The sequence below is a fragment of the Leguminivora glycinivorella genome, chromosome 25 (assembly GCF_023078275.1).
Source record: "Leguminivora glycinivorella isolate SPB_JAAS2020 chromosome 25, LegGlyc_1.1, whole genome shotgun sequence".
Taxonomy (NCBI): domain Eukaryota; kingdom Metazoa; phylum Arthropoda; class Insecta; order Lepidoptera; family Tortricidae; genus Leguminivora; species Leguminivora glycinivorella.
The window spans coordinates 6,621,210-6,648,924 of NC_062995.1; the positions used below are offsets into that span (position 1 = coordinate 6,621,210).

General features: G+C 43.5%; 1 protein-coding gene across 1 annotated transcript; it reads left to right on the forward strand.

The window, feature by feature from the left end:
- The first annotated feature begins 369 nt into the window (after positions 1-369).
- Positions 370-27,481, forward strand: LOC125239051. The gene is made up of 11 exons (XM_048146507.1): positions 370-808; positions 3,128-3,253; positions 4,270-4,408; positions 5,792-5,868; positions 15,791-15,898; positions 16,083-16,106; positions 18,671-18,744; positions 19,361-19,437; positions 25,958-26,084; positions 26,556-26,692; positions 27,206-27,481. Exons 1-11 carry the CDS (start codon positions 509-511, stop codon positions 27,352-27,354), a joined length of 1,338 nt encoding a protein of 445 aa, XP_048002464.1. The 5' UTR covers positions 370-508; the 3' UTR covers positions 27,355-27,481.
- Positions 27,482-27,715: the final 234 nt, after the last annotated feature.

Genomic DNA, 27,715 nt, shown 5'->3' on the forward strand with positions numbered 1-27,715 from the left:
TTTATAAATAATTTGATAAAGTCGTGTTTCTGCTGCTGAGACGTTCTGTAAATTTAATTCGATTTGATTGTGCTTTTCGATTAGTTCACTGACTGAACTAATCGAATCGATTAGTTCATTCGAATGATTTGAATCAAATTCGTGTTTAAATATTTGGTATCGTAATATTGGTTTTGTTTTACTACACATGATGTTATGTAAACTGTTTTTAATAATAAATGTGAGGAAAAAAATAATAATTATTTAAATTTTATAAATCGATTTTCCAATAAAATATGAATGTTGCCAGTTTCCAAAATGATATTAAATCCATGTGAGGCTGGTCACAAATTCCTAAAAATATCGTCGCCATATTGGTATTGTCAAAAAGTTGGGCTAAATCAGTGTTGAGAAAAAATGGTTTTTCACTTATTAACCACTGAATCTTCACTGTTTGTGTGATCTATATTAAAAGTGTGTGACATTAAATGTTTCGTTTTTCGGAGCAGTTGTGGTGTTTGGTTTGCAAATGATGTTTTCCGCTGAGAAATGTGCGGATCAGAGCACGGGTACTTCGGAGGGAGCCGAGCTTCTCGCCGGTGTCAGCGAAGGGCCGGGGAAGGAAGGAGTGCCTCCAGACGAAGTGGCTTCCGCAGTGGCTTCGATGTCACAAGAGATCGGGGATATCCTGAAGGATGAGCTGGGCGACGCTGATAGGGCTGATCGGATCGGCGCGGAGCTGGAGAACCTGAGCGCCGAGCTCGGGATGCTGGCGGGGCTGGCAGACCACGAACCTCAGCAGGATTTCCCGTCGCTCTTCGAGATCGCAGTAAGTCCATCCACACAACAAAAATGGCTGACTAATTGTCTCTCTAAATTTCTTCTAGTGACGTTCCCACGCTGAAAAATTGCAATATTCGTTCGCGACTTCCACGCCAAAGTTGGTGGATATGTCATTGACCTTTAGTACTCTTGTTATGTGTGTTTTGGACATGTGACAAGGCTAGACAAGGAGATTTTGCACAGAAAGCATGTGCTGTGACATAAATAATTGTGTGTGTAACTGATTAATATTTATCAAATGTAGATTTCAACTGGTTGTGGATAAATTTATCAACTCATCACTTGTGTCTAATTGGATGAGTATTTCTAGTTTTAACATTGGAGTCTGGTTGGATTTTACTTGTATGTTATGTAAACACTTGTACATTAGGTGTATGTGTACACATTTTTGTTTTGTATATGTAAACACTATTTTTGTATAAAATCAATGAATATCACTAAATTTTAATGTGCAAGTTCTGAATTTCCTTGTGTAGTTTTGTTATAATTGTAAGTATCAGATAGAAATCCAATTTAGTTTCTAATGAATATCTCTCGAAATTATTACAAGATTATTATCTTTTGTAAAATATAAATAAAGTCAGTCAGTTGATATTTTAAGTGGTTTATGTGTAAAATTCAGGTACAATACTTGAAAAAATAATAATTAAAGGAATACAATTGTGAGGGTAGTTAACATATAATTGATGTCAATTTTAACACATGTCATTATAATTCGAAATTAAGTTAGCAAACCTCGATTTCTCGTTTTGAAAGGGATAATAGTCTAACAACAACCTTTGACTTATCATTGAGTCATTATATTCTATTCAGCTCAGACATTACCTTTAGTGTTTTGTGTTTATTTAAGGCACATCCTGTGCAGCTTATATAATACACATTGGACTAATTCAAATTGACTGTTTAATGTAATCCCAGGCATATCAGAGCACTCTAAAATATTGAACCATGCATTTGAGCCATTTTTTTTTTCAAAGTTGTCCACCCCATTTTTTTGTAACATGGGTATTTTTTTACCCAATTCATATTCTAATAGGAAAAATATGTCCCAAGATATCCATACATTTTTCAAACCTTCCATTTTGTTACCGCCATACAAAACATGTATAAAAAATGGTAACGGAATGGGAAAAAACCTTGGGACAATTTTTTTTTCCTATTAGGATTGAAAGAGCTTGCGATTCTGAGTGCAAATCACATAAAAATTTCCAAATCCAAAAAAAGCGGGGTGGACAACTTTAAAAAAATGGCCCATCTAACACTAAACAAGCTTTCTCGTTATGAAATTTGTGCCTCAGATTTATCTCTTAAATTGAGTGACATAATATGTAATTTTGAGTTGTAAGAATTTTGACTCTCAATAAATCTCGACTGATTATGTCAATCAAATTTCTAATTTGGTAAATTCAGTAGAATTGTAAATATAGATAGTTAGCAGAAGCTACATAAGCTAGAAAGTCGAATTTCAGACAAAAATAGAGAAGCGCTGATTGTCACATTCATAAATTTTCGCAATGACAACAAATGATCAATGACATTCAGTTGAAAGTGTGTGAAGCGAAAGTGGTTTGTCAGGATCATAGCAAATGGAAATCAGGAACCTACCCCTCTGGAAAACAGGCGTGATTGTATGTATCTTAGTTATTTCGGTTACATCTCTGGTTGCCTGCCAGATAGCCTGGAGAGAATAATTATGACTGGCAAAGTTGAAGGCACAAGACCACAGGCTCCTACTAGTTGCATTGCTTCAAATTACTGCACCCATGCAATTAAAACTGCACAGGGACCTAGACTTGAACAGAATGACATGGTGTCATGATCCTCAGCATTGAGGGAACAATTGAAGAAGAAGTATGTATAAATAGCACTAGACCTTACTCATAGTGTTGTGTTCCTGTCGGTGAATAAGGCTGCTAGAGCTCAATGAGGGTGCGGTGTGCTGGGGACGGAAGGACCTACTTGTCCTTTGAGTCATCGGCAACCCGAACCCTCCTTGGAACTTGTACACTCCTTTTTGCTGTGTACTTAACACAGCAAAAGGGAGTGTACAAGTTTCTAATGGGTTGGCAACGCGCATGACACTCCTTGAGTTGCAGGCGTCCATAGGTTACGGTGACTGCTTTTCATCAGGCGGACCTTATGCTTGTTTGCCACCAACGTAGTATAAAAAAAAGTCAATGGGTTCTGTAGCACAGGATATCCTAGCACTCAAAGGATTGTTTCCCCACTGTATATGTGTTTTTAAGTATTTCTATATAATATATATGATTTTCAGTTGGATCTCAACCTGACATCTGTGTTACAGATGAGCAACCACACCCACAGAGTGTCTGGCAGCGGGACCTCCTCGTCGTCCTCGTGGTCGGGCAGCGCGCGGCGCCCGGCGCGCCCGCAGCGCACCAAGCGGCGCCCCATCGCCAAGGGGAAGGAGGTACATACACATTATGATCAGCCCATTTCATTCCATTTTTTTCCGCGAGCGCTCCGACTGTGAAATGAGGTCCCTCCCTAATAACTCCCTATCCCCAATATGTGAGCATTTAGCAATTTTAGAATATGGGAGGAATTCTTATTTGCTACATCAGCAATAAAAGAAATCAGAGAAATCTGACTTCAAAATTTCTTTAGAGAGGGAACAATGACTCTCACTTACCGTGTTTCACTTAACACTAAAAACCTGAAAACAGTTTGTTCAGAATCGAGAGTAGAATCGATTGAGCTATATCTTGTTGGGGGTAATATTTTTATTTAAATTTGTATTATTAGTTATTTTTTACGTGCCTATTCTATTGTACTCGTAAGACAACATTGTGTATATCGCATTGCTAGAGGTTGTTTACCTTTTTCAGTATTTAGGGGTATTAATACTGGCTGGTTACTTGGACGATTATTTTTTCCGCTACGAGTTTGACGTTGTTTGTCAGTTTAATCTTAATGTTTATCATAAGTCACAACAAATTGAACTCGTACCTACCTAATTACAACCTTGTCATTTTGAATATTGGGTTTAAATTTGCTTACTGCGATTACTTGTCCAATTTGAAGTTTACTGTGACAAAACTTTAATGTGTTTTACAGTGACATCTTAGCTGTCTATTGGTAAACCTTATGTCGTTGCAGTAACGTACACAAATAAATAGTTTATGGTTTATGATGGTAGTTAGCAATTATTTTATTGTGTGTAGAGCTAAAAGTCAAGTAGAGCTGTACAGAAAATTAAAAATTTAGTTAAAAAAAAAGTAACCATCAGATTAAAAGATGAATACTCTAGATGAGTTCAAAAAATAAAAATCAGTTGGGGTGTCTGAGGTTTTGAGTGATACCGGAAACATGTATAGTGACTACTTGAAAAAGAACAAATCGAAAAATATTCAATAAAATAATTTGATTTGTTCCCTAGTTGTAAAAAAAACTAGTTCACAAGTTAACACATCACACTGTTCACAGATATCCCGTCGCCGCAGCGCCGCCGCGCGTCGAGCCGCCTCGCTGCGCGTCCGTCGTGTCGAAGTCGTGTCGGACGCGTCGGACGTCGGCGCCGAGTCGGACGACTCCGAGGGGCAGTGGACCGAGCTCGAGGACGCCTGTGAGTGTTGCCACACATCACCTTGTACAGATATCCCGTCGTGTGGAGGTCGTGTCGGACGCTTCTGACGTCGGTGCCGAGTCGGACGACTCCTAGGGGCAGTGGACCGAGCTCGAGGACGCCTGTGAGTGTTGCCACACATCACCTTGTACAGATATCCCGTCGTGTGGAGGTCGTGTCGGACGACTCCGAGGGGCAGTGGACCGAGCTCGAGGACGCCTGTGAGTGTTGCCACACATCACCTTGTACAGATATCCCGTCGTGTGGAGGTCGTGTCGGGCGACTCCGAGGGGCAGTGGACCGAGCTCGAGGACGCCTGTGAGTGTTGCCACACATCACCTTGTACAGATATCCCGTCGTGTGGAGGTCGTGTCGGACGCTTCTGACGTCGGTGCCGAGTCGGACGACTCCTAGGGGCAGTGGACCGAGCTCGAGGACGCCTGTGAGTGTTGCCACACATCACCTTGTACAGATATCCCGTCGTGTGGAGGTCGTGTCGGACGACTCCGAGGGGCAGTGGACCGAGCTCGAGGACGCCTGTGAGTGTTGCCACACATCACCTTGTACAGATATCCCGTCGTGTGGAGGTCGTGTCGGGCGACTCCGAGGGGCAGTGGACCGAGCTCGAGGACGCCTGTGAGTGTTGCCACACATCACCTTGTACAGATATCCCGTCGTGTGGAGGTCGTGTCGGACGACTCGGATAGATATAGATTACAGGAAAACCTATTAAAAATCTACAGTCAAGCGTAAGTAGGACTTAAACGAAAAAAAACTCAAATTACGAATTTCACTCAAAGGAGTTACCAAATGTCTTGAAATTGTGCGAGCGCGTTTGATTATTTATAGATATAAATGGGAAAGTGTGTGTGTCTGTTTGTTTGCCCGTTTTTCACGGCAAAACGGAACGTCGAATTGATGTGATTTTTGAAGTGGAGGTAGTTGAAGGGATGGAGAGTGACATAGGCTACTTTTTGTCTCTTTCTAACGCGAGCGAAGCCGCGGTCAAAAGCTAGTACAATATACAAATACATTGAAAACATATTTAAAATTGCAAACGGGACTTAATCGCGTATTTACTATGTTTTAAACACTAACCTCCGACGTTTCAAGGACGGCATTGTCCCCGTGGTCTCGGAGCAGACTGGCTGAAGTTGACATCAACATCTTCTAGCTGTACGAGTGTTGTAGCTGTACATTGAAAACATCCATGACTCAGGAACAAATATCTATGCTCATCACACAAATAAATGCCCTTACCGGGATTCGAACCCGGGACCGCGGCGTAGCGGGCAGGGTCACTACGCCCTAGGCCAGACCGGTCGTCGAAAGAGTAGAGAGAGGTCGTCAAGTAAGAAAGACTAACTTAATGTTCCCTCGCAGGTTCATCTGACTGTTCGTCGTCGAAACGAGTCGCTGAAGAGGCGGCGTGCAACGGCTACGAGGAGGAGGAACAGGCGGTAAGCGGCCTTGTATTATCGTCCATACTAGAGATGGGCCGAATATTCGGTAAATATTCGGTATTCGGCATATTCGGCAAGTTTTTCAATGTTCGTATTCGGCCGAATAATTCGGTTGCATTGCCGAATATTTACCGAATAAACAAAGTAAATAAGTAATGAAGATCTCACGCATTCGATTATATAATAAGCTCCTATTTTAGTAGCTTTCTAAGGAACTACTAAAAATTCAAAATATAAACACAGTTGTTTTGTAAAAAAATTAAAAAATCGTAGTTTAAGAGTTGAGAAGAGTTCAGAGTTGTTTTAACTAAGTTTTAGTTATCCACTAAATCATAAGAACATAGTTGTAGTATGTATAGTATAACCATTATCAATCATTTCATAGTTTTAATATTAACAATCGCTTTAAAAATATGACGTAACCGAATATTCGGCCGAATGTTCGGTTCGGTAAGAGCTGGACCGAATGTTCGGCCGAATATTCGTATTCGGCAAAGTCCATATTCGGCCCATCTCTAATCCATACTATTGTCCCAGATTTCTAAGAACCTCTTTTTGACACATGACAGCGTCCACAATACGCAAACTCGCGCAACCTAATGAACTTTTAAATAAAATCCTGTAATAATATTTAAAAAAATCAAGTACTTAAAAACAATGTTTCGCTTACTTTAAACATAATCTAGCACATGTTACATTTTTGCGGATCTTCGTTAGTGAGTATTTTACGATATTAATTTATCACGCAGGATTTACTTATCATGTCATTTATCATTCATTTTTATTTTTAAACTAGTGCTGTGGCAGTCTGTCATCTCGATTGAAATGACATTTCAGTAAGTTGATAGAAATCGTATATTTGTTTAAGCGCCTCCTTGTACATAGGGCCTAATCGATTCAACCAATTCGAAATTAATCGTTAGATTTGTCAAACGATACGTCTTAGCCACATCGCGACATACTTCAAAACAAATGTGTCAAAAATGTGAACTTACAGATCCGGGACAATAATTGTTAGGTGTGAGGTTAGGACTCGGAGAATGATACACGCACACGGTCGGTAGCTAACTAACGTTTATTGGTGCGCAGGATGCGCTGTACATGCATACATCGACGCAAGCGCGGATCCAGCTTCGTGTCCGGGGGGGGGGTCACGTGGTAAAGGCCCATCCCTCCCTGGATCCGCGCATGTATCGACGGTGAAGTACCATGAACTCCCAACTACTTAGGTTTTCATAGTTAGGAGTTAATGGCACTTCGTCATCGACATAACTGTGTAGGTATCAGCAGCGGCTGGTCCCTACAAGTCGATACCCACCGGCTTGCCTAAAATTGATTAGTAGTAAAGTATCTAATGCACAGAATTACAGTTAAACCAGAATGAGTAGTTAGGTCAAAAAGTGTGTCCACATGAGAGGTCATTGATTGGGCTGGTGTCCCTCTCGCACTTACTGACAATGTCAACATTATTCAGTGACGTCATCACTGTCATACCTTACGGATACCAGTCAATTTTCAAAGTAACTACCAAATCTACTAATACCCATTTGAACATATTTTTTAATTATACAAATCTTTGATTTATTGGCATCAAAATAATTACATTATAATTATTTTCCAATTCTTTGAAATATATCGAAACCCTAGTTTGAATATAACACTAAAATAATATAAGAAGTTATAAAATCAGGTAATATACACATAACAATACTACTACTATGGTAACCTCATTAACACTGGCCACATGTGCGAGAGGGACACCAGCCCAAACAATGCCCTCTCATGTGGACCGTTTTCGCTAGTCTGATACGATCACCTTTCTGTCTCAGTGATAAGGTTCAATTTAGTATGGCAAAAAATGTGATTCCACAATCTAGTTTAATAATTCTAAATCTATGATCTAATGTATAAGGTAGGTTTCTTTTTGCTCAGTGTTGCCTAACAGAAATTTTCACCAGCCGCCACTGGTAGGTACTTATAGATATAATAACACGGCGTAAAAACGCTACAACTCTAGCTAGATACATATTAATTATTAATCCTAACACTAATATTATAAATGGGAAAGTGTGTGTGTCTGTTTGTCCGTCTTTCACGGCAAAACGGAGCGACGAATTGACGTGATTTTTTTAGTGGAGATAGTTGAAAGGATGGAGAGTGACATAGGCTACTTTTTGTCTCTTTCTAACGCGAGCGAAGCCGCGGGCAAAAGCTAGTTGTTTACATATTATTTGTGCCGTTTGTATATCCGAGGTCTTTATAGAGAGTACGTCGTAGACGTCGCATCGGACCGATAGATGGCGCCATCGTTCGTTGTAAGTCGCTCCGGAGTCACACCGCCGCGATGTTGGTAGTCCCGTTTTTCCCCACCTGCAGCACAAGGCCCCCCCGCGCCCCGACCCGCCACCAGCCACCCACATTGTTTCGTCGAACGCCGAAGTGACCGGTTGTCGCGTATTCCGTTCGAACATTTTTACAGCATGGTGTCTCAACGCCGCGAGCCTGCTGAAGCTGTCCACCAGTATCGCTGGCCGCCACGCTTATGCTGGCGCCTCGATGGTGATGCAGAGCGTTCGTCTGCCGTGACAACGCCGCGATCCTGCTGAAGCTGTCCACCAGTATCGCTGGCCGCCACGCTTATGCTGGCGCCTCGATGGTGATGCAGAGCGTTCGTCTGCCGTGACAACGCCGCGATCCTGCTGAAGCTGTCCACCGGTATCGCTGGCCGCCACGCTTATGCTGGCGCCTCGATGGTGATGCAGAGCGTTCGTCTGCCGTGACAACGCCGTGATCCTGCTGAAGCTGTCCACCGGTATCGCTGGCCGCCACGCTTATGCTGGCGCCTCGATGGTGATGCAGAGCGTTCGTCTGCCGTGACAACGCCGCGATCCTGCTGAAGCTGTCCACCAGTATCGCTGGCCGCCACGCTTATGCTGGCGCCTCGATGGTGATGCAGAGCGTGCGTCTGCCTTGACAACGCCGCGAGCCTGCTGAAGCTGTCTACCAATATCGCTGGCCGCCACGCTTATGCTGGCGCCTCGATGGTGATGCAGAGCGTTCGTCTGCCGTGACAACGCCGCGATCCTGCTGACTGTCCACCTGCTGTAGCTGTCCACCAGTATCGCTGGCCGCCACGCTTATGCTGGCGCCTCGATGGTGATGCAGCGAGCTCATCTGCCGTGACAACGCCGCGATCCTGCTGAAGCTGTCCACCAGTATCGCTGGCCGCCACGCTTATGCTGGCGCCTCGATGGTGATGTAGAGCGTTCATATGCCGTGACAACGACGCGACCCTGCCGAAGCTGTCCACCAGTATTGCTGGCCGCCACGTTTATGCTGGCGCCTCAGTGGTGATGCGGAGCGTAATACTGTTAACCGCTGCACAGGCGTCGCAATCCTTCTGCTGCGTCTGTCATGACAACGCCGCAAGCTACTTGAAGTTTTCCACCGGTGTCGTCGGCCGCCACGCTGATGCTGGCGCCTTGATGTCGCCTCGATCGCACGAGGTAAGATTGCAGACGCGGCGACCTTCATCGCGCCACCGAGCGCAATACTGCGGCTGCCGCGAAGGCGTCGCTAATTTTCCTGCCGCGTTTGTCGTGACGACGCCGCGAACTCTGTTGATGCTGTTCACCGATGTAGCTGACTGCCACGCTGGCGCCGGTGCCTCCCGCGCTGACGGCGGCGACCTCGAGAAGGCCACCGAGCACGATACTGCGTGACGCGACAGGGCATCGAGACGCCTTTCGAGCTGACGACGGCCGTCTCAATCTGACCGCCGAACATAACAGCGTCTGCTGCAGTGACAAGCTGGTAAGATTGCTGATGTGGGCCCTTGGTGCTGCTAGCCACCACGCTGATAACGCCCGTCGCGCCTAAGATGTCACGCTCACCGCGAACACTGTCTTCCCCTACAATGGTGCCACGACCACGACTATCCAGGCTCCGTCTGCTACGGTATCGTTGCAGACTCTGTTGCTGACCAGGCTGATACTACCCTCCAATGTGACGCCGGGCGCCGCTATCAGCTGACATCCCGTACACTATGGTATCCACTCTTCTCTTTCCAGTTCCCGTGAAGTACGACAGTATTTACACTCTATTTTGACCAAGGACTCCTCCGTCGCCGAAGTGAGAACAGATAAATTCTAAAGATGCTACGTCCTAACGTGGTTTGGACACCCATAGTTGAACGAGGTAAGACGTCAATAACCGGACGAGGAGCCGCACTGCTGCGAGGGTGTCCTGACGATGTTCGCGAGCTATCTAATCGGAGAGGCGCCTCGCGAGAAGACCCTGTGATTCCTGTACATCATCAAGTACAAGACATCGTAAAGGTTTGCGGAATTAAAAAAAAAAATCTCTTTCAGAATGTCCAGATCTGAATTCGAGCCAGCGTCCTGCATCCTGAGCGTGCAACTGTTTACCGGGTGGACACCAAAACCGATCGGTAATCTGGCCGCGGGGGTTCCAAGTACACGACGATTTCCCGGAGGCTTGTGGCGCCCCCTGTCCATTCGAGAGATTAACTTATTCGCCGAGCCTCTAATAAACAAATTGGGAAAAATAAACCCGCTTCGCCTTAGTGAACTTGAGATTCCAGCTCAAAGCGAAAGGGGCCAGGAACTCAGGAGGACTTCAGTAGTTATCATCGGGCTCGACTATACTGAATCAATATAGTGCTGGATTCGATCGTAGAATTTCACAACTTTCGTAGTCTACAGAGGAAGGTTGCACCGCTGCAGTTTCCAGCATTACCTCGTACAGCTGCCGATAGCTGTAGGCCAATCGCCCCTGTTTTGCTTGCATCTGCAGCCCGATAAGACCTTCAATAATCGGAACATTGTACGAAGTAAAGCTCTTCCGATGGAAAATAATCTTCAACAGGCGGTGGCGCTGGCGACTGAAGTGACATGCAGCCGGATTAAGGTTCGCATAGCACTATATGCTATGCACAGTTCGGTTGTATGTTATGTTATGCTGTACGATGGCAGGACTACATCTCTTCTGTTACGAGTAACTACGACAGTAACTGCTGACTCCAACAGACTGTCGTACGAGGTCAGTATGCACCCCTGGGAGCCAAGTAAGTGACCTTCGGTGACCTCGCCTTCTTCTGCTTCGCCCGTCATCGTACCTCTTCGTCTGCGAGAGCCCTGCATTACGCCGTACAACGGTACGTATTAAGCCTCCGCCACACATAAAGCGCATTCCGCTTCGCTAACGCCACGCTATCAGCGCGCTGAATGCGCGTGCATCCCGCTCGCGTCCCGCGCGCGTTGCGCTCGCAATCAGCGCTCGTTAGTTCCCGCTAGCGCCCACTGGGCGCAACGCCAGCGTTTGTGCGGTGCACCGCCATTATTGCGCTCCGCCTACGCTCTTAAAGCGCGCATGTGTAGCGGTGTTTTAATTCACCCCTTGACCTGCTACCACGACGTGTTCAGCAACCACCAGCGATGCGACACGGACGTCTCCACCTCTCAGTCTACTCTGTCGACCTTCATTGCACGAAGTAGAAATCCATCGCATCGGGTTTTGGATTAGGTAATGGATTACCCTAAGAGTCAATGACTGACTTAAAGAAATCGACTGATACCTCCGTCCAGTGTAGTAGCAATCGACAGCGCTCGTACTTTTCATCTTCTAGGCTAGTTTTACCGAGCGATCGGTATCCTCAAATGCCCTCACTAGAAAGAGTTCAGAGTTCAGGAGTCTCGCTTGCAACCGCGCTCGCTTGACGCGAAATAGTCTGATCGAAAATACCAGTATTGTAACAAATAGCCCTTGGGCGCGTGCGCGTGAGTGATGACCTTTTTCTGTGTTTGATATGGACGTAAGACGTTGGACTTTAAATAGTCATATCAAAGCTAATATTGATTTAGATAATTTTTACGAAGGGTTGACAAAAGCAGTATCAATTACGTTACCCTGCTACAGTACAGATAGTTACACTACTTTTACAGTTAATTTCCACACTTTGTGTCTGAAATTGGGTTTATAACCTGATAAAATAACGTGTCTGTTAATAATAATAGTGTATCTAAGGTTTTTGTATCTTGTTCAAGTCAGCCTCGCCTACATCTTTTTTGGTTTTGATCTGCGATGTATAATAATGTCATTTCTCTAACTATTCGTTGACTAAAGCTAAACGTCATCACGAAAATCTCTAGGCGTTTCTGGCGCCGAGATATTCGTTGATCGAAGGCTATTTCGACTGATACATCTGTCAAATCGGTTCAACAACTGATTCACTTATTCTTCTATGCTATGCCAATAGGGCTACCAAAGGCTTGCGCGCCAGCTGACTCGCCACCAGGAGATAATAAACAGGTCTCTATAAAGACCTCGGATATACAAACGGCACAAATAATATAAAAATTTTACCTTCCAATAAAATTGTTATTATTTTGCCTGGTATATCCGAGGTCTGAGTGATGCCTTCCTGGTAGGCTTAATATACCGTCGGCACTTCTCCTCAACAATGAGGGTGGCTGGTGGCGGGTCGGGGCGCGGGGGGGCCTTGTGCTGCAGGTGGGGAAAAACGGGACTACCAACATCGCGGCGGTGTGACTCCGGAGCGACTTACAACGAACGATGGCGCCATCTATCGGTCCGATGCGACGTCTACGACGTACTCTCTATAAAGACCTCGGATATACCAGGCAAAATAATAACAATTTTATTGGAAGGTAAAATTTTTATATATTGTTGTTATTCTGTCTGTTGTATTGAATTTTTAAATATGAACTGAATTGATTCAGAAAACTGAGAAAATTGCCTTTTGAATAAATATAGCAGGTATTTAGGGTTCTTAATGATCGGCAACCACAGAACACCCCACTAGAAGCCAAATGCAAGCGATATTGTTCGAGACGCAAATCACCAATCCTTGCGGGGTGAGGCGGGCGCGCACGGTGCTGCCATTGGTCGTTTCAAATAATGGCGCGCCTTTATGATTAGCAATAGGGATGGGAATGGGACATGTCTATTATAGACAATGGTACCGGTACCAGTACTGTGGTGAATTTGTTTTGCAACAAATTATAATATTATAATTAAATTATAATAAGGCCTAGTTACCCTTCGGGTTGGAAGGTCAGATGGCAGTCGCTTTCATAAAACTAGTGCCTACGCCAAATCTTGGTAGTAGTTTCCAAAGCGGACCCCAGGCTCCCATGAGCCGTGGCGAATGACGATGCCGGGATAACGCAAGGAGGATGATAATTGTGATAGCATCTCAATAAAAATCATTCTAGTAACTAATAACTAAACTGTGCATTTTTACTTACGTTTACTAAGTTAAATACCCAACTAAATATTCTAAACTAATCAATGAACTAAATACCACTACAGACTCTACAGATTCTAGATAATTATTCACTATTACAAATGTGCTTTCTTTTATATTTCATAAAATGGTAGCACATGGTACGAACGGCAGTACGAAGTTCCCGCAACAGACATAAACTAACATGGCCCCATGCCTAGTCGTTTACGTGAAAGGGATAGCATATCACATTGTTAACTCGGTAAAGAGGGATGGACGCGCCTCGGCGCCGCTCAGCACAACCATATTGACCAGTATAAATGAACTCCGCGGACAATAAACAATATTCAACAAAATAATTAATTTGACTTAACTGTGGAATGTTGTTCCATCTTTTTTACATGTAGAAGTGTTAGAAGACTTGCCACACCGCTTTATGCTGTAAGAGACCATTGTTTGCAACCAAAATTGATTATTTAAGATTTTTTCCCGAGCGGACACGGACACTGTTAGCGGGTCGTATACTTGGGCGCACAGAACACCCCACTAGAAGCCAAATGCAAGCGATATTGTTCGAGACGCAAATCACCAATCCTTGCGGGGTGAGGCGGGCGCGCACGGTGCTGCCATTGGTCGTTTCAAATAATGGCGCGCCTTTATGATTAGCAGTAGGGATGGGAATGGGACATGTCTATTATAGACAATGGTACCGGTACCAGTACTGTGGTAAATTTGTTTTGCAACAAATTATAATATTATAATTAAATTATAATAAGGCCTTCGGGTTGGAAGGTCAGATGGCAGTCGCTTTCATAAAACTAGTGCCTACGCCAAATCTTGGTAGTAGTTTCCAAAGCGGACCCCAGGCTCCCATGAGCCGTGGCGAATGCCGATGCCGGGATAACGCAAGGAGGATGATAATTGTGATAGCATCTCAATAAAAATCATTCTAGTAACTAATAACTAAACTGTGCATTTTTACTTACGTTTACTAAGTTAAATAACCAACTAAATATTCTAAACTAATCAATGAACTAAATACCACTACAGACTCTACAGATTCTAGATAATTATTCACTATTACAAATCTGCTTTCTTTTATATTTCATAAAATGGTAGCACATGGTACGAACGGCAGTACGAAGTTCCCGCAACAGACATAAACTAACATGGCCCCATGCCTAGTCGTTTACGTGAAAGGGATAGCATATCACATTGTTAACTCGGTAAAGAGGGATGGACGCGCCTCGGCGCCGCTCAGCACAACCATATTGACCAGTATAAATGAACTCCGCGGACAATAAACAATATTCAACAAAATAATTAATTTGACTTAACTGTGGAATGTTGTTCCATCTTTTACATGTAGAAGTGTTAGAAGACTTGCCACACCACTTTATGCTGTAAGAGACCATTGTTTGCAACCAAAATTGATTATTTAAGATTTTTTCCCGAGCGGACACGGACACTGTTAGCGGGTCGTATACTTGGGCGCTACTGATCGGTGTCGCACGCGTTCAAACTTTTATAAACCTGATTTGTCGTATGCTTGGTGACCGCGAGTCGCCCTGTAAGGGCCATCTTGTTGTATTGATCTGTGTCGGCAACGCATAGGTGACTCCCCTGATGTTGCTTATGTCCATGGGCGGCGATGACTGCTTTCCATCAGGTGGCTCGTCTGCTCGTTTGCTGCCTATTTCATTAAAAAAAATAGCTTCTTGGCAGTTTTTCAGTCAGTTACCATTAAATACCACATTTACATTTTAATGTATTAAAAACATTTTTTTTTGAAAACAGCTGCCTTCACAGAAAAAACTACACAATATTTAAGTTTCTTAGGGCAGGTTGCATCAAACCGTCTGTCACCGTTAAAGCGTTCGATAAATTTTATTGTATGGGAAGTTCCATAGACGTCCGCTGCGTGACGATGATGTGTCTGTCAAATGTGGTTGATGCAACTGGCCCTTAATAAGTCCAGGAACGCAACACGAAAAATGTTGTGGTTATATGTGACATTATCTGGGTAAAGGGACCTTCTTATCAATGTCGCTTACGGCGTTATGAGCGATGTTTGAGTACAAATACGACGCCGCGGGACGTAAGCGCCATCGACAATAACGTCCCTTTACCCAGATAACGTCATATACACCCTGTTTTTATTGAATTCCGTTAACTTTAAGGGATGGTTCTTTAGATCAAATACAATTAATTTATCTAAGAAACTAGCATCTTAACTTTTACGGTTATCGAGTTATTAAATTAATAAAGATAATTACTGAACACGTGTGTGACAGCCTTTACCAATTCTTAATGTTATTTGTTTTGACATGTGTCGTCAATCACTTGACACTAACTTAAATGTTATTCTTAAGGGTCTCTCATACTAATAAATTCATTTATTATGTATGAAAATGATGAAAAATTTTTTTTTGCGAATTTAACAAAAAGTGGTATACAGGGTGGTTCCTGATTAATGAAACTAGCTACGTGTCGAATTTAACGGAAAACAAAAAAACACGGTGTATATAGAAAGTTATCACTCTTAAAGTGGTTAAAAGCCACCTGCAATAAAAATTAACGCTCGTGGAAGTCAGCTGCCGCTCCGTTGGTTGAAATTATATTTTGTGATAATATATGTTATTGCTGTGTCAGGAACCGGAGCCTCCCGCCATGGGTCAGTTCCTGCTGCCGTTGCTGAGCGCCGAGCCGGCGCCGGAGCCCGAGCGCGCGCTGCTCATCCGCCACGAGGACATCCTGCAGGTATGTTATAGTATGAATTTTTTGGCTTTTGCCGTAATCTGTTAAACAAAAGCCTTTGTTTCTATTATTCACGGCGGCTAGCTCCCGTTTCCACAGCACGTGCTAAAGTCTCAGTGTAGTTAAAAAGCAACTATCATGATAACAATAAATTGTACATAAATTCACAAAAATATTTTTCTTTCAGGCTGTCAGGCTGGCACCACTGCATGTAAGTAATATTATTAACCCCCGACGCAAAAACGAAGGGGTGTTATAAGTTTGACGTGTCTGTCTGTCTGTCTGTTTGTCTGTGTGTGTCTGTCTGTGGCATCGTAGCTCCCGAACGGATGAACCGATTTTGATTTAGTTTTTTTTTGTCTGAAAGCTGAGTTAGTCGGGAGTGTTCTTAGCCATGTTTCATGAAAATCGATCCACTATGTCGCGGTCGGGGGTTTTTCAAAATTTTAATTTTGTGGTTAGGTTATATAAGGTCCTAATTTATTAGTTGCAGATATTTTAACACATGATACTTTACATTAAAATAATTAACTTTAAATATAAATTAAGAAATCTTTTCATGTAACTTTTTTGATTTCATTTCCCTAACAAAAAAAATAATTATAATTTCGTCTAAAAAAAATCATCATGTGCATTATCACATGTTACAATAACACTGTCTGTCATGTCAACAATTGTTTGTTGTAAATGTCGTAAAGGTTCGGCGGGAAAACTGCACATGTCATTGAAGTGGCCAGTTACAGTTAAGTGGTACGTAAGAGAGATACTAGAATCTGTTCAATGAGTTTTCATTTAATAATCACATAAACAGGGTGTTTTTACGTAGCAAATTTGTTTTTCCGTTTTCTCCACAAAAACATCGTAAAAGCTATAATGTTTCACGGTTTAATATACTCCAGAGACCGAGTACTATCAGCTGTAAAAATATCTGCATCTAATAAATTAGGACCTTATATGTACATTGTACATATCTTTATTAATAAAATTTTAACATTAATAAGGTCTCTCACATTGTACTGATACGCATTTAATAAACCAGATTCGAATAGAATTAATGAACGAAACTAGAGATGGGCCGAATATGGACTTTGCCGAATACGAATATTCGGCCGATCATTCGGTTCAGCTATTACCGAACCGAACATTCGGCCGAATATTCGGTTACGCCATATTTTTAAAGCGGATGTTGAGATTAAAACTAGGTGTTAAATGATTGATAACGTTTACATATTATGTTACTTCAACTATGTTCTTATGATTTAGTGGATAACTAAATCTTTGTTAAAACAAGTCTGAACTCTTCTCAACTCTTAAGCTACGGTTTTTTAACTTTTTTATTTACAAAACAATTGTATTTATAGTTTGTCGCATAGACAATTAGGTATATCTTTTTAGTAGTTCCTTAGAAAGCTTCTAAAATAGGAATTTGTTATCCAATGGAATACGTAAGATCTTCATTAGTTATTTGCTTTGTTTATTCGGTAAATATTCGGCAATGCAACCGAATTATTCGGCCGAATACGAACATTTGAAAAACTTGCCGAATATGCCGAATACCGAATATTTACCGAATATTCGGCCCATCTCTAAACGAAACTCTTTAATCAGTAGTTTTGTTCATTCATTCCATTCTAATCAGGTTTATTGAATTGAACAAGCAACACTGGCTCGCAGACAACGATATACATAAACGTAATATACAAATACTTATACACATAGAACACATCTATGATTCAGGAACAAATTCACCGGGATTCGAGCCCAAGACCGCGGCTTAGTAGGCAGGGTCATTAACCACTATTATCCTGGAGCTGTAAGTTCCTCTTTTTGACACATTTGTTTTGAAGCTTGTTGCGACTTGCGATGTGGGTAAGACGTATCGTTTGCCAAATCAAACGACTATTTACGGATTGGTTGAATCGATTGGGCCCTATGTACAAGGAGGCGCTTTAACAAAACGGTCATTGTTCTTCATCTTATTTAATTTTATTGTATTTTTTACTTGGTTTTAAAAGTAAATGTCATTTGACTCTAAATAACAGACTCTGCCACAGCACTAGTTTAAAAATAAAAATGAATGATAAATGACATAGTAAGTAAATGCTGAGTGATAAAATAATATCGTAAAATACTCACTAACGCAAAACCGCAAATATATAACATGTGTTCGATTATGTTAAAAGTACGCGAAATATTGTTTTTTAAGTACTTGATTTTTTTTTAATATTACAGGATTTTATTTTAAATTTCAGTAGGTCGCGCGAGTTTACGTTTTGTGGACGCTGTCATGTGTCAAAAAGAGCAACTTACAGCTCCGGGACAATAGGCCAGACCAGTCGTTATTTTATTTATTGAGAAACAGTCTTATAAAACATGTATGTAAATATGCTAAAAGCAGGAATTTCTTATAGAATAGACCTATAAGTTCATATATCGTCACTACTTTTAAAAAATCTCGTATCTCACACTGTTCCTCAAAGACAAAACGTAGTAAGTATATATGCATTCCATACATACTTAATACATTTTTCTCTTCATTTTCAGAAGAAGTTTTTTTAAAGTAGTGCCAATATGTAAATATAAATTTTAATAAGCTTAATACTATGAAATGCCACATGACAACTGCGAAAAATCTAATACAAAAATAAATTAACACCGAGAATAGCTGACCATAATTTTAAAATCTAATTCAGTAATGAATAAACACTTTTCTTAAATATTCCTAAGGAACTGCCAAAATATCCGATTATCTAATACTGAAAGTTTATTTGACAGCTCCTGACATCAAACGACGACGTTGTGCCGAACGACGCGCCTCTTGAGGAGGAGCCGATCGAGCAGACCGACTCGTGAGTAACTCTTCTCATTCACACTCTCTCGTGGTCATAATTATTTGACCTCGGTCTATCTCGGACGGTTTAGATCGCAAAATGACCAGTGTACTAGTAATTTATTTAGTAGTAAAACACGTTTACGTGACATTACAGTATAACCAATGAGTCACGAAACCTGGGTAAAAAAAAGAACAATAAAAATAAAACAAAACAATTCATTTTGGCGATGACGCCACAGCGTGGCTTCGTAATATTCGAGTCTATATCGATATATCGACATTATATTTGTGACAATATTTTGCTTATATTATCTACTCGTACACCTTATAAATATAATATATATCGACTTGCGCTGCATTAGGTCGTTCCCTTAGTATTAGTATTAAGTTTGTAAGGTTCTGACGGAAGATCAGCGCTGCGGCTTCTGTAGCATGTATGCTGAGTCAGCGCCTATTTTTTACCAGAACGCACATTCCACTACCAATACTCAATTATCTTCACAAAACTGACAGTGAGTTAATTTTTGTTAACTACTAATAATTGGGGGGTCCCAAATTCTTAAAATGCCCATAATATTATATTAGCAATATTCCTTAATAAAGCATTGGCTCTAAATGTTCCTATGTTTTAGGTTGTCAGAGGAGTATGACTATGAGGAGCCGCCAGTCACGCCTGAAGAAGAGGCTGCTTTGCTGCACTACGTTTGCGGTAAGCTTCTATATATATTGATGGACGACCAGTCTGGCTCAGTCGGTAGTGACCCTGCCTGCTGAGCCGCGGTTCGAATCCCGGTATGGGCAATTATTTGTGTGATGAGCACAGATATTTGTTCCTGAGTCATGGATGTTTTCTATGTGTATGTATAAGTATGTATTTATTTATTTAAGTATGTATATCGTCGCTTAGCACCCACAGTACAAGCTTTGCTTAGTTTGGGGCTAAGTTGATCTGTGTACCTAAGGTATTAGGATTTAAGTTAATTTTGGTTATTAGTCACACTGCAAAACAGATTCAAACATTTGTAGGATAAAACATACTCGCTTTGTTAGTCAAATTGAGTGAGGGTTAATTGTGTCACTTTTTAAGTTAACACTGCCAATGGCAATGAAGACCACAGATTTCATGTACACCAATAAACAAGCACACACAGCACACACAGCTAGTTAGTTAGTTAGTGTACCAAAGAACTCAGTCAAAACAATGAGTTGGTTCGACCCAATCATCCCTATTCACAACAGGGACCGGACAACCCCTTCCGCGCTACAAGCCTTTCATTGGGAATCCCTAACGTAAGGACGACCCAATCGAGAGGCTCTCCCTTTCGAACTGCAAGCCCATTCATTTGACTAGCCCTTACAAAAAACTTAGCAAAACAATAAAGCTAGCCCTGTGCATTGGCTTACCGCTATCCGATACGGCTTGCAATCCTTTAATAAGGGTTACCCTTATTTTAAGCGCTATTTATAAGGCTTTCCCTTTTGTTAAAGCGTAGTCGAGCCTTGCGTGAAAGAGACAGGATTATGAATCTAAGCTATTGTAAGAACAGGAAGGAAAATGCGCTGTTGCCACTCCGCACTTTGCGCCCTATTTTTAATTTTGCAACGAAACATGTTTTCGTTGGATAAAAGTAGAACACGGCTAGAAATTATTTTTAATGAACTGGGAGACAAGGGACTGATGGCTGGTAAATGATCATCATATTCATATTCATATTCATAGATCAGTGTGTATGTTCGTACGTATGAATGTATGTAGGTATGTATGAATGTATGTAGGTATGTATGTATGAATATAATTATGTAAATATGTATGTATGCATGTAAATATACAGTGTTGGCCGAAAATCAATACAATTAACCATTAACATTACACATTGAAAACGTTAATTGCCAACATAAAAACAAGCAGTTTTCGTCATCCAACTCGCCTTGATGAGTTAATTGGGTGAGCAGTTCCTAAGATAGAGCTGATGCTGAACCCTGGCTTTTCCCAGGGGAACGCGGGTTTGGTTTAACATAGGCAAGCGCGGTTTTCGTCATCGGACTTGTTTTGATGAGTACTTGAGTGAGTAACCAAGCAGTAACCAAGGTAGAGCTGATGCTGAACCCTGGCTATTCCTAAGGGGAACTCGGGTTTCGTGCAACATAGGCAAACGCTGTTTTTGTCATCGGACTTGTATTGATGAGTACTTGAGTGAGCAGTAACACTTGAGTGAGCAGTAACCAAGGTAGAGCTGATGCTGATCCCTGGCTTTTCCCAGGGGAACGCGGGTTTGGAGTAACATAGGCAAGCGCTGTTTTCGTCATCGGACTTGTTTTGATGAGTACTTGAGTGAGCAGTAACCAAGGTAGAGCTGATGCTGAACCCTGGCTATTCCTAAGGGAACTCGGGTTTCGTGCAACATAGGCAAACGCTGTTTTCGTCATCGGACTTGTATTGATGAGTACTTGAGTGAGCAGTAACCAAGGTAGAGCTGATGCTGAACCCTGGCTTTTCCCAGGGGAACGCGGGTTTGGAGTAACATAGGCAAGCGCTGTTTTCGTCATCGGACTTGTCTTGATGAGTACTTGTGTGAGCAGTAACCAAGGTAGAGCTGATGCTGAACCCTGGCTATTCCTAAGGGAACTCGGGTTTCGTGCAACATAGGCAAACGCTGTTTTCTTCATCGGACTTGTATTGATGAGTACTTGAGTGAGCAGTAACCAAGGTAGAGCTGATGCTGAACCCTGGCTTTTCCCAGGGGAACGCGGGTTTGGAGTAACATAGGCAAGCGCTGTTTTCTTCCTCGGACTTGTCTTGGTGAGTACTTGTGTGAGCAGTAACCAAGGTAGAGCTGATGCTGAACCCTGGCTATTCCTAGGGGAACGCGGGTTTGGAGTAACATAGGCAAGCGCTGTTTTCGTCATCGGACTTGTCTTGATGAGTACTTGAGTGAGCAGTAACCAAGGTAGAGCTGATGCTGAACCCTGACTATTCCTAGGGGAACTCTGGTTTCGTGCAACATACGCAAACGCTGTTTTCGTCATCGGACTTGTCTTGATGAGTACTTGAGTGAGCAGTAACCAAGGTAGAGGTGATGCTGAACCCTGGCTTTTCCCAGGGGAACACGGGTTTGGTGTAACATAGGCAAGCGCTGTTTTCGTCATCGGACTTGTTTTGATGAGTACTTGAGTGAGCAGTAACCAGGGTAGAGCTGATGCTGAACCCTGGCTATTCCTAGGGGAACTCGGGTTTCGTGCAACATAGGCAAACGCTGTTTTCGTCATCGGATTTGTCTTGATGAGTACTTGAGTGAGCAGTAACCAAGGTAGAGCTGATATTGAACTCTGGCTGTACCTAGGGGAACTTAGGTTTGGTGCAACATAGACAAACCCGGTTTTCGTTATAGGCCCTGCCTTTATGAGGACTTGTGTGCGCAGTACCCAAGCCAGCGCTGTAGCTGACCTGGTGGTACCTAGGGGAACTCAGGTTCGGTGCAATATAAATAAACGCTGTTTTCTGTTCATAGTATGTTTTGTGTAAAATATCTTAGACTCGTCTTTATGACTGGTACTTGGTTGAGTTGAGTAGTACCATAGAATCTGTCAAACTATTTCTGTTGATTGTTGTGAATTCTATGAAGATCGTTTGAAACAGAAATACTTTTCTGGTGGCAATCAAGCATACAGCCCGTCTGATAGTAAATAGTTACCGCAGTCTATGGACGCTTGGAACTCCAGTATTCTCTTTATTCCCTGTGTTACTATTAGTGAAATCGACTGTACTTAATTTTGATATTCAAATGGATATACATACGTATTTTTTTAGACATAAATAAAGTGTTTTATATATGGCAAATTAATAAATTTGTTATAACTACTTGATGTTAATATTCACTTCTGGTAGGATTTTTGACAGTTAATATAATGTTTTATGCCTAACTTGACATTGCATGAAATATTTCTATATTATAATGCACCGAAACTAGAGTTGCCCTAGATACCGCCAGGGCTCAGCTACAGCGCTGTCTTGGCTATTGCGTACCCAAGTCCTCGTTAAGACAAGTCCGATGACGCAAACAGCGTTTGCCTATGTTACACCAAACCCGAGTTCCCCTAGGTACAGCCAGGTTTCAGCATCAGCTCTATCTTGGGTACAGCTCACCCAAATACTCATTAAGACAAGTCCAATGACGAAAACAGCGTTTGCCTGTGTTACACTAAACCCGAGTTCCCCTAGGTGCAAACAGAGTTCAGCATCAGCTACACTTCGGGTACTGCTCACTCGAGTGCTCATCAAGACAAGTCCGATGACGAAAACAGCGTTTGCCTGTGTTACACTAAACCCGAGTTCCCCTAGGTGCAGCCAGAGTTCAGCAACAGCTGGACTTTGGGTACTGCTTGCTCGAGTGCTCATCAAGACAAGTCCGATGACGAAAACAGCGTTTGCCTGGGTTACACTAAACCCAAGTTCCCCTAGGTGCAGCCAGGGTTCAGCATCAGCAAAATTTCGGGTACTGCTCACTCGAATACTCATCAAGACAAGTCCGATGACGAAAACAGCGTTTGCCTGTGTTACACTAAACCCGAGTTCCCCTAGGTGCAGCCAGGGTTCAGTATCAGCTGGACTTTGGGTATTGCTCACTCGAGTACTCATCAAGACAAGTCCGATGACGAAAACAGCGTTTGCCTGAGTTACACTAAACCCGAGTTCCCCTAGGTGCAGCCAGGGTTCAGCATCAGCTGGACTTTGAGTACTGCTTATTCAAGTACTCATCAAGAGAAGTCCGATGATGAAAACAGCGTTTGCCTGTGCTACACTAAACCTGAGTTCCCATAGGTGCAGCCAGGGTTCTGCATCAGCTGGACTTTGGGTACTGCTCACTCGAGTATTCATCAAGACAAGTCCGATGACGAAAACAGCGTTTGCCTGTGTTACACTAATCCCGAGTTCCCCTAGGTACAGCCAGGGTTCAGCATCAGCTGGACTTTGGGTACTGCTTGCTCGAGTACTCAACAAGACAAGTCCGATGACGAAAACAGCGTTTGCCTGGGTTACACTAAACCCAAGTTCCCCTAGGTGCAGCCAGGGTTCAGCATCAGCTGGACTTCGGGTACTGCTCACTCGAGTACTCATCAAGACAAGTCCGATGACGAAAACAGCGTTTGCCTGTGTTACACTAATCCCGAGTTCCCCTAGGTACAGCCAGAGTTCAGCATCAGCTGGACTTCGGGTACTGCTTGCTCGAGTACTCATCAAGACAAGTCCGATGACGAAAACAGCGTTTGCCTGTGTTACACTAAACCCGAGTTCCCCTAGATACAGCCAGGGTTCAGCATCAGCTGGACTTCGGGTACTGCTCACTCGAGTACTCATTAAGACAAGTCCGATGACGAAAACAGCGTTTGCCTGTGTTTCACTAAACCCGAGTTCCCCTTGGTGCAGCCAGGGTTCAGCATCAGCTGGACTTCGGGTACTGCTCACTCGAGTACTCATCAAGACAAGTCCGATGACGAAAACAGCGTTTGCCTGTGTTACACTAAACCCGAGTTCCCCTAGGTATAGCCAGGGTTCAGCATCAGCTGGACTTCGGGTACTGCTCACTCGAGTACTCATCAAGACAAGTCCGATGACGAAAACAGCGTTTGCCTGTATTACACTAAACCCGAGTTCCCCTAGGTGCAGCCAGGGTTCAGCATCAGCTAGACTTCGGGTACTCATCAAAACAAGTCCGATAAAAAAACCGGCCAATAGCGTGTCGGGCCACGCTCAGTGTAGGGTTCCGAAGTTTTCCATATTTTTCTCAAAAACTACTGAACCTATCAAGTTCAAAACAATTTTCCTTGAAAGTCTTTACAAAGTTCTACTTTTGTGATTTTTTTCATATTTTTTAAACTTATGGTTCAAAAGTTAGAGGGAGGGGTGGGGGGGGGGGGGACGCACTTTTTTTCCTTTAGGAGCGATTATTTCCGAAAATATTAATATTATCAAAAAGCAATCTTAGTAAACCCTTTATTCATTCTTAAATACCTATCCAACAATAATTATATCACACGTTGGGGTTGGAATGAAAAAAATTATCAGCCCCCACTTTACATGTAGGGGGGTACCCTAATAAAACATTTTTTTCCATTTTTTATTTTTGCACTCTGTTGGCGTGATTGATATACATATTGGGACCAAATTTCAGCTTTCTAGTGCTAACGGTTACTGAGATTATTCGCGGACGGACGGACGGATTTGGTATTGAAAATTGAACCTTATTTTATCTACAGCCGTTTCCATCAAACAGAAACGCGCAAATATCACACACAGTGCCGCCGTAGGTAACGATCGAATGTTATTTCGTTCGGAGTAATGTGTGCTTTATGAGTGAGGTACAGGATTTAAACTCGCACGATATGCTATAAGGGAGAGCAAATAAAACCCAATATAAGGCTTACCCTTATGGCGTTAGGCTGAGCCGATGATAAGGGTTTTGAAAGGGTATTGGGCTATTTTAGGTAAGCGCTTTCGTTAGGGCTTTAAAAGCAAAATGAAAGGGTATCGCGCCAAAAGGGTAGGGTAAGTTAAGCCTAACGAAATACCCATACAAAACCCCGTATAAGGGATAGCGGGCCGGTCCCTGATTCACAACTTTCGCACGTCAATTTTTCTAGGTCTTCGAAAACGTAAAAAATGCCGTTACGTAATATTTATTTGCAGCGACACAAAAATTATGAACACTGCCAATGAATCCTAATATTTTTTAATATCTGGGCAACCGAGCTTCGCTCGGTTCTGTTTCGTATCCTTGACATGTGTCGCCATCTAGTTCAAAAATGAATAGTACCTACATCGAGCGAAAGAATTCTCAGCCTTAACAACACAACTACTCCACACGAGATGGCGCGCATTTCGCCACAAAAACTCAAATAGTGTATTTTTCTATTCGTTTTAGCCTTGACCTGTGTCGCCATCTAGTGTTTGCAATAAATAGTACTTACATCGACCGAAAGAATTCTGTCTTAACAGTACAACTACTGCACACGAGATGGCGCGCGAAGAAAAACGCATGAAAACTCGAAAATTCGCGTTTTCCGGGACCTAAGGATAAGTTAGACCGATTTTTCACCCCCAAAAACCCCCACATAACAAATTTCTGCGAAATCGTTAGAGCGGTTTCCGAGATCGTCAGTGTAAATAAATATATAAATAAATAAATAAATATACAAGAATTGCTCGTTTAAAAGTATAAGATTTTTTGCAGAAGCAGAGCGGCTAGCATGTTCTCAAGAGCCGGAGCAGTTCACCGCAGTGGAGGAGTGGCTGCTGGGGGTCTACCACGCGTGGTGCGAGATCAGCGCGCTCATGTACACGCTCATAGGCGCCAACATGTATGTATCAACACGTCCCGACACCAGGGACATGTCCTCAGCAGCCGCATCTGAATCGATCCGGTCGGATAAAGCGTGGCGTGACATTAAACGCTCGTTTAGCTCCAACGGACGTTACATGAACTAAATGACACAACACAACAGATTTAACAACGTGAGAATGAAGATGGATTACAAAACTGTACCTAATTGAACAACTATCTTAATAAGGATTGCATGTCAGGCATGTTGTTGATTCAATTCCCAGGCCGACGGAACATAAACATTGAGTTGAATATGAGTATAGAGAGGTTTAGCATCGGTAACACTGCTAGGCTAGGTTTTGAAGACGCGTTAGTGTCTAGAATTAGGTTTATAAGTAACCTAGTATTCACGCAAAAGAAGTACAATAATTATCATAACTTATAACAGCACCGGCTCTCCTAGGACACCAAAGATTTAGATCTTCTTGACAAAAACCTTTGTTCGCAGGAGTGTGGAGATGGTTCGTGAGGACTGGGTGTACCGCGCGCGCTTCGGCTGCCACTGCCGCCTGTGTCTGTGCCTCGCCAACAACGCGGAGGCGCTGGCGCGGCTCCTGCGGCCGCTGCTCACGGCGCTAGCCAGAGGTACTTGTATACACAGCGCGGTGTACCCCGCTGTAGCCACTGCCGCCTGTGTCTGTGCCTCGCCAACAACGCGGAGGCGCTGGCGCGGCTCCTGCGGCCGCTGCTCACGGCGCTAGCCAGAGGTACTTGTATACACAGCGCGGTGTACCCCGCTGTAGCCACTGCCGCCTGTGTCTGTGCCTCGCCAACAACGCGGAGGCGCTGGCGCGGCTCCTGCGGCCGCTGCTCACGGCGCTAGCCAGAGGTACTTGTATACACAGCGCGGTGTACCCCGCTGTAGCCACTGCCGCCTGTGTCTGTGCCTCGCCAACAACGCGGAGGCGCTGGCGCGGCTCCTGCGGCCGCTGCTCACGGCGCTAGCCAGAGGTACTTGTATACACAGCGCGGTGTACCCCGCTGTCCCCACTGCCGCCTGTGTCTGTGCCTCGCCAACAACGCGGACAGTTTTATATATTTTAGTTTCAAAGTCATTACATTAGTGGTGGAAAAATATATCTTGTTATTTTTTTACAGGGAGCGAGACAATACCAACGGCGGTGGCGCTCATGCGCGCTCTGTCGCTCACGTCGGCCGCGGAGCCGTGTCGCTACGCCGCGTGGCAGCTCTCGCGGCTCAAGCGGCACGCGGTGCACGAGACAGGTATACACGCTGTCTCTGTCTAACAGGGAGCGAGACAACGGCGGTGGCGCTCATGCGCGCTCTGTCGCTCACGTCGGCCGCGGAGCCGTGTCGCTACGCCGCGTGGCAGCTCTCGCGGCTCAAGCGGCACGCGGTGCACGAGACAGGTATACACGCTGTCTCTGTCTAACAGGGAGCGAGACAACGGCGGTGGCGCTCATGCGCGCTCTGTCGCTCACGTCGGCCGCGGAGCCGTGTCGCTACGCCGCGTGGCAGCTCTCGCGGCTCAAGCGGCACGCGGTGCACGAGACAGGTATACACGCTGTCTCTGTCTAACAGGGAGCGAGACAACGGCGGTGGCGCTCATGCGCGCTCTGTCGCTCACGTCGGCCGCGGAGCCGTGTC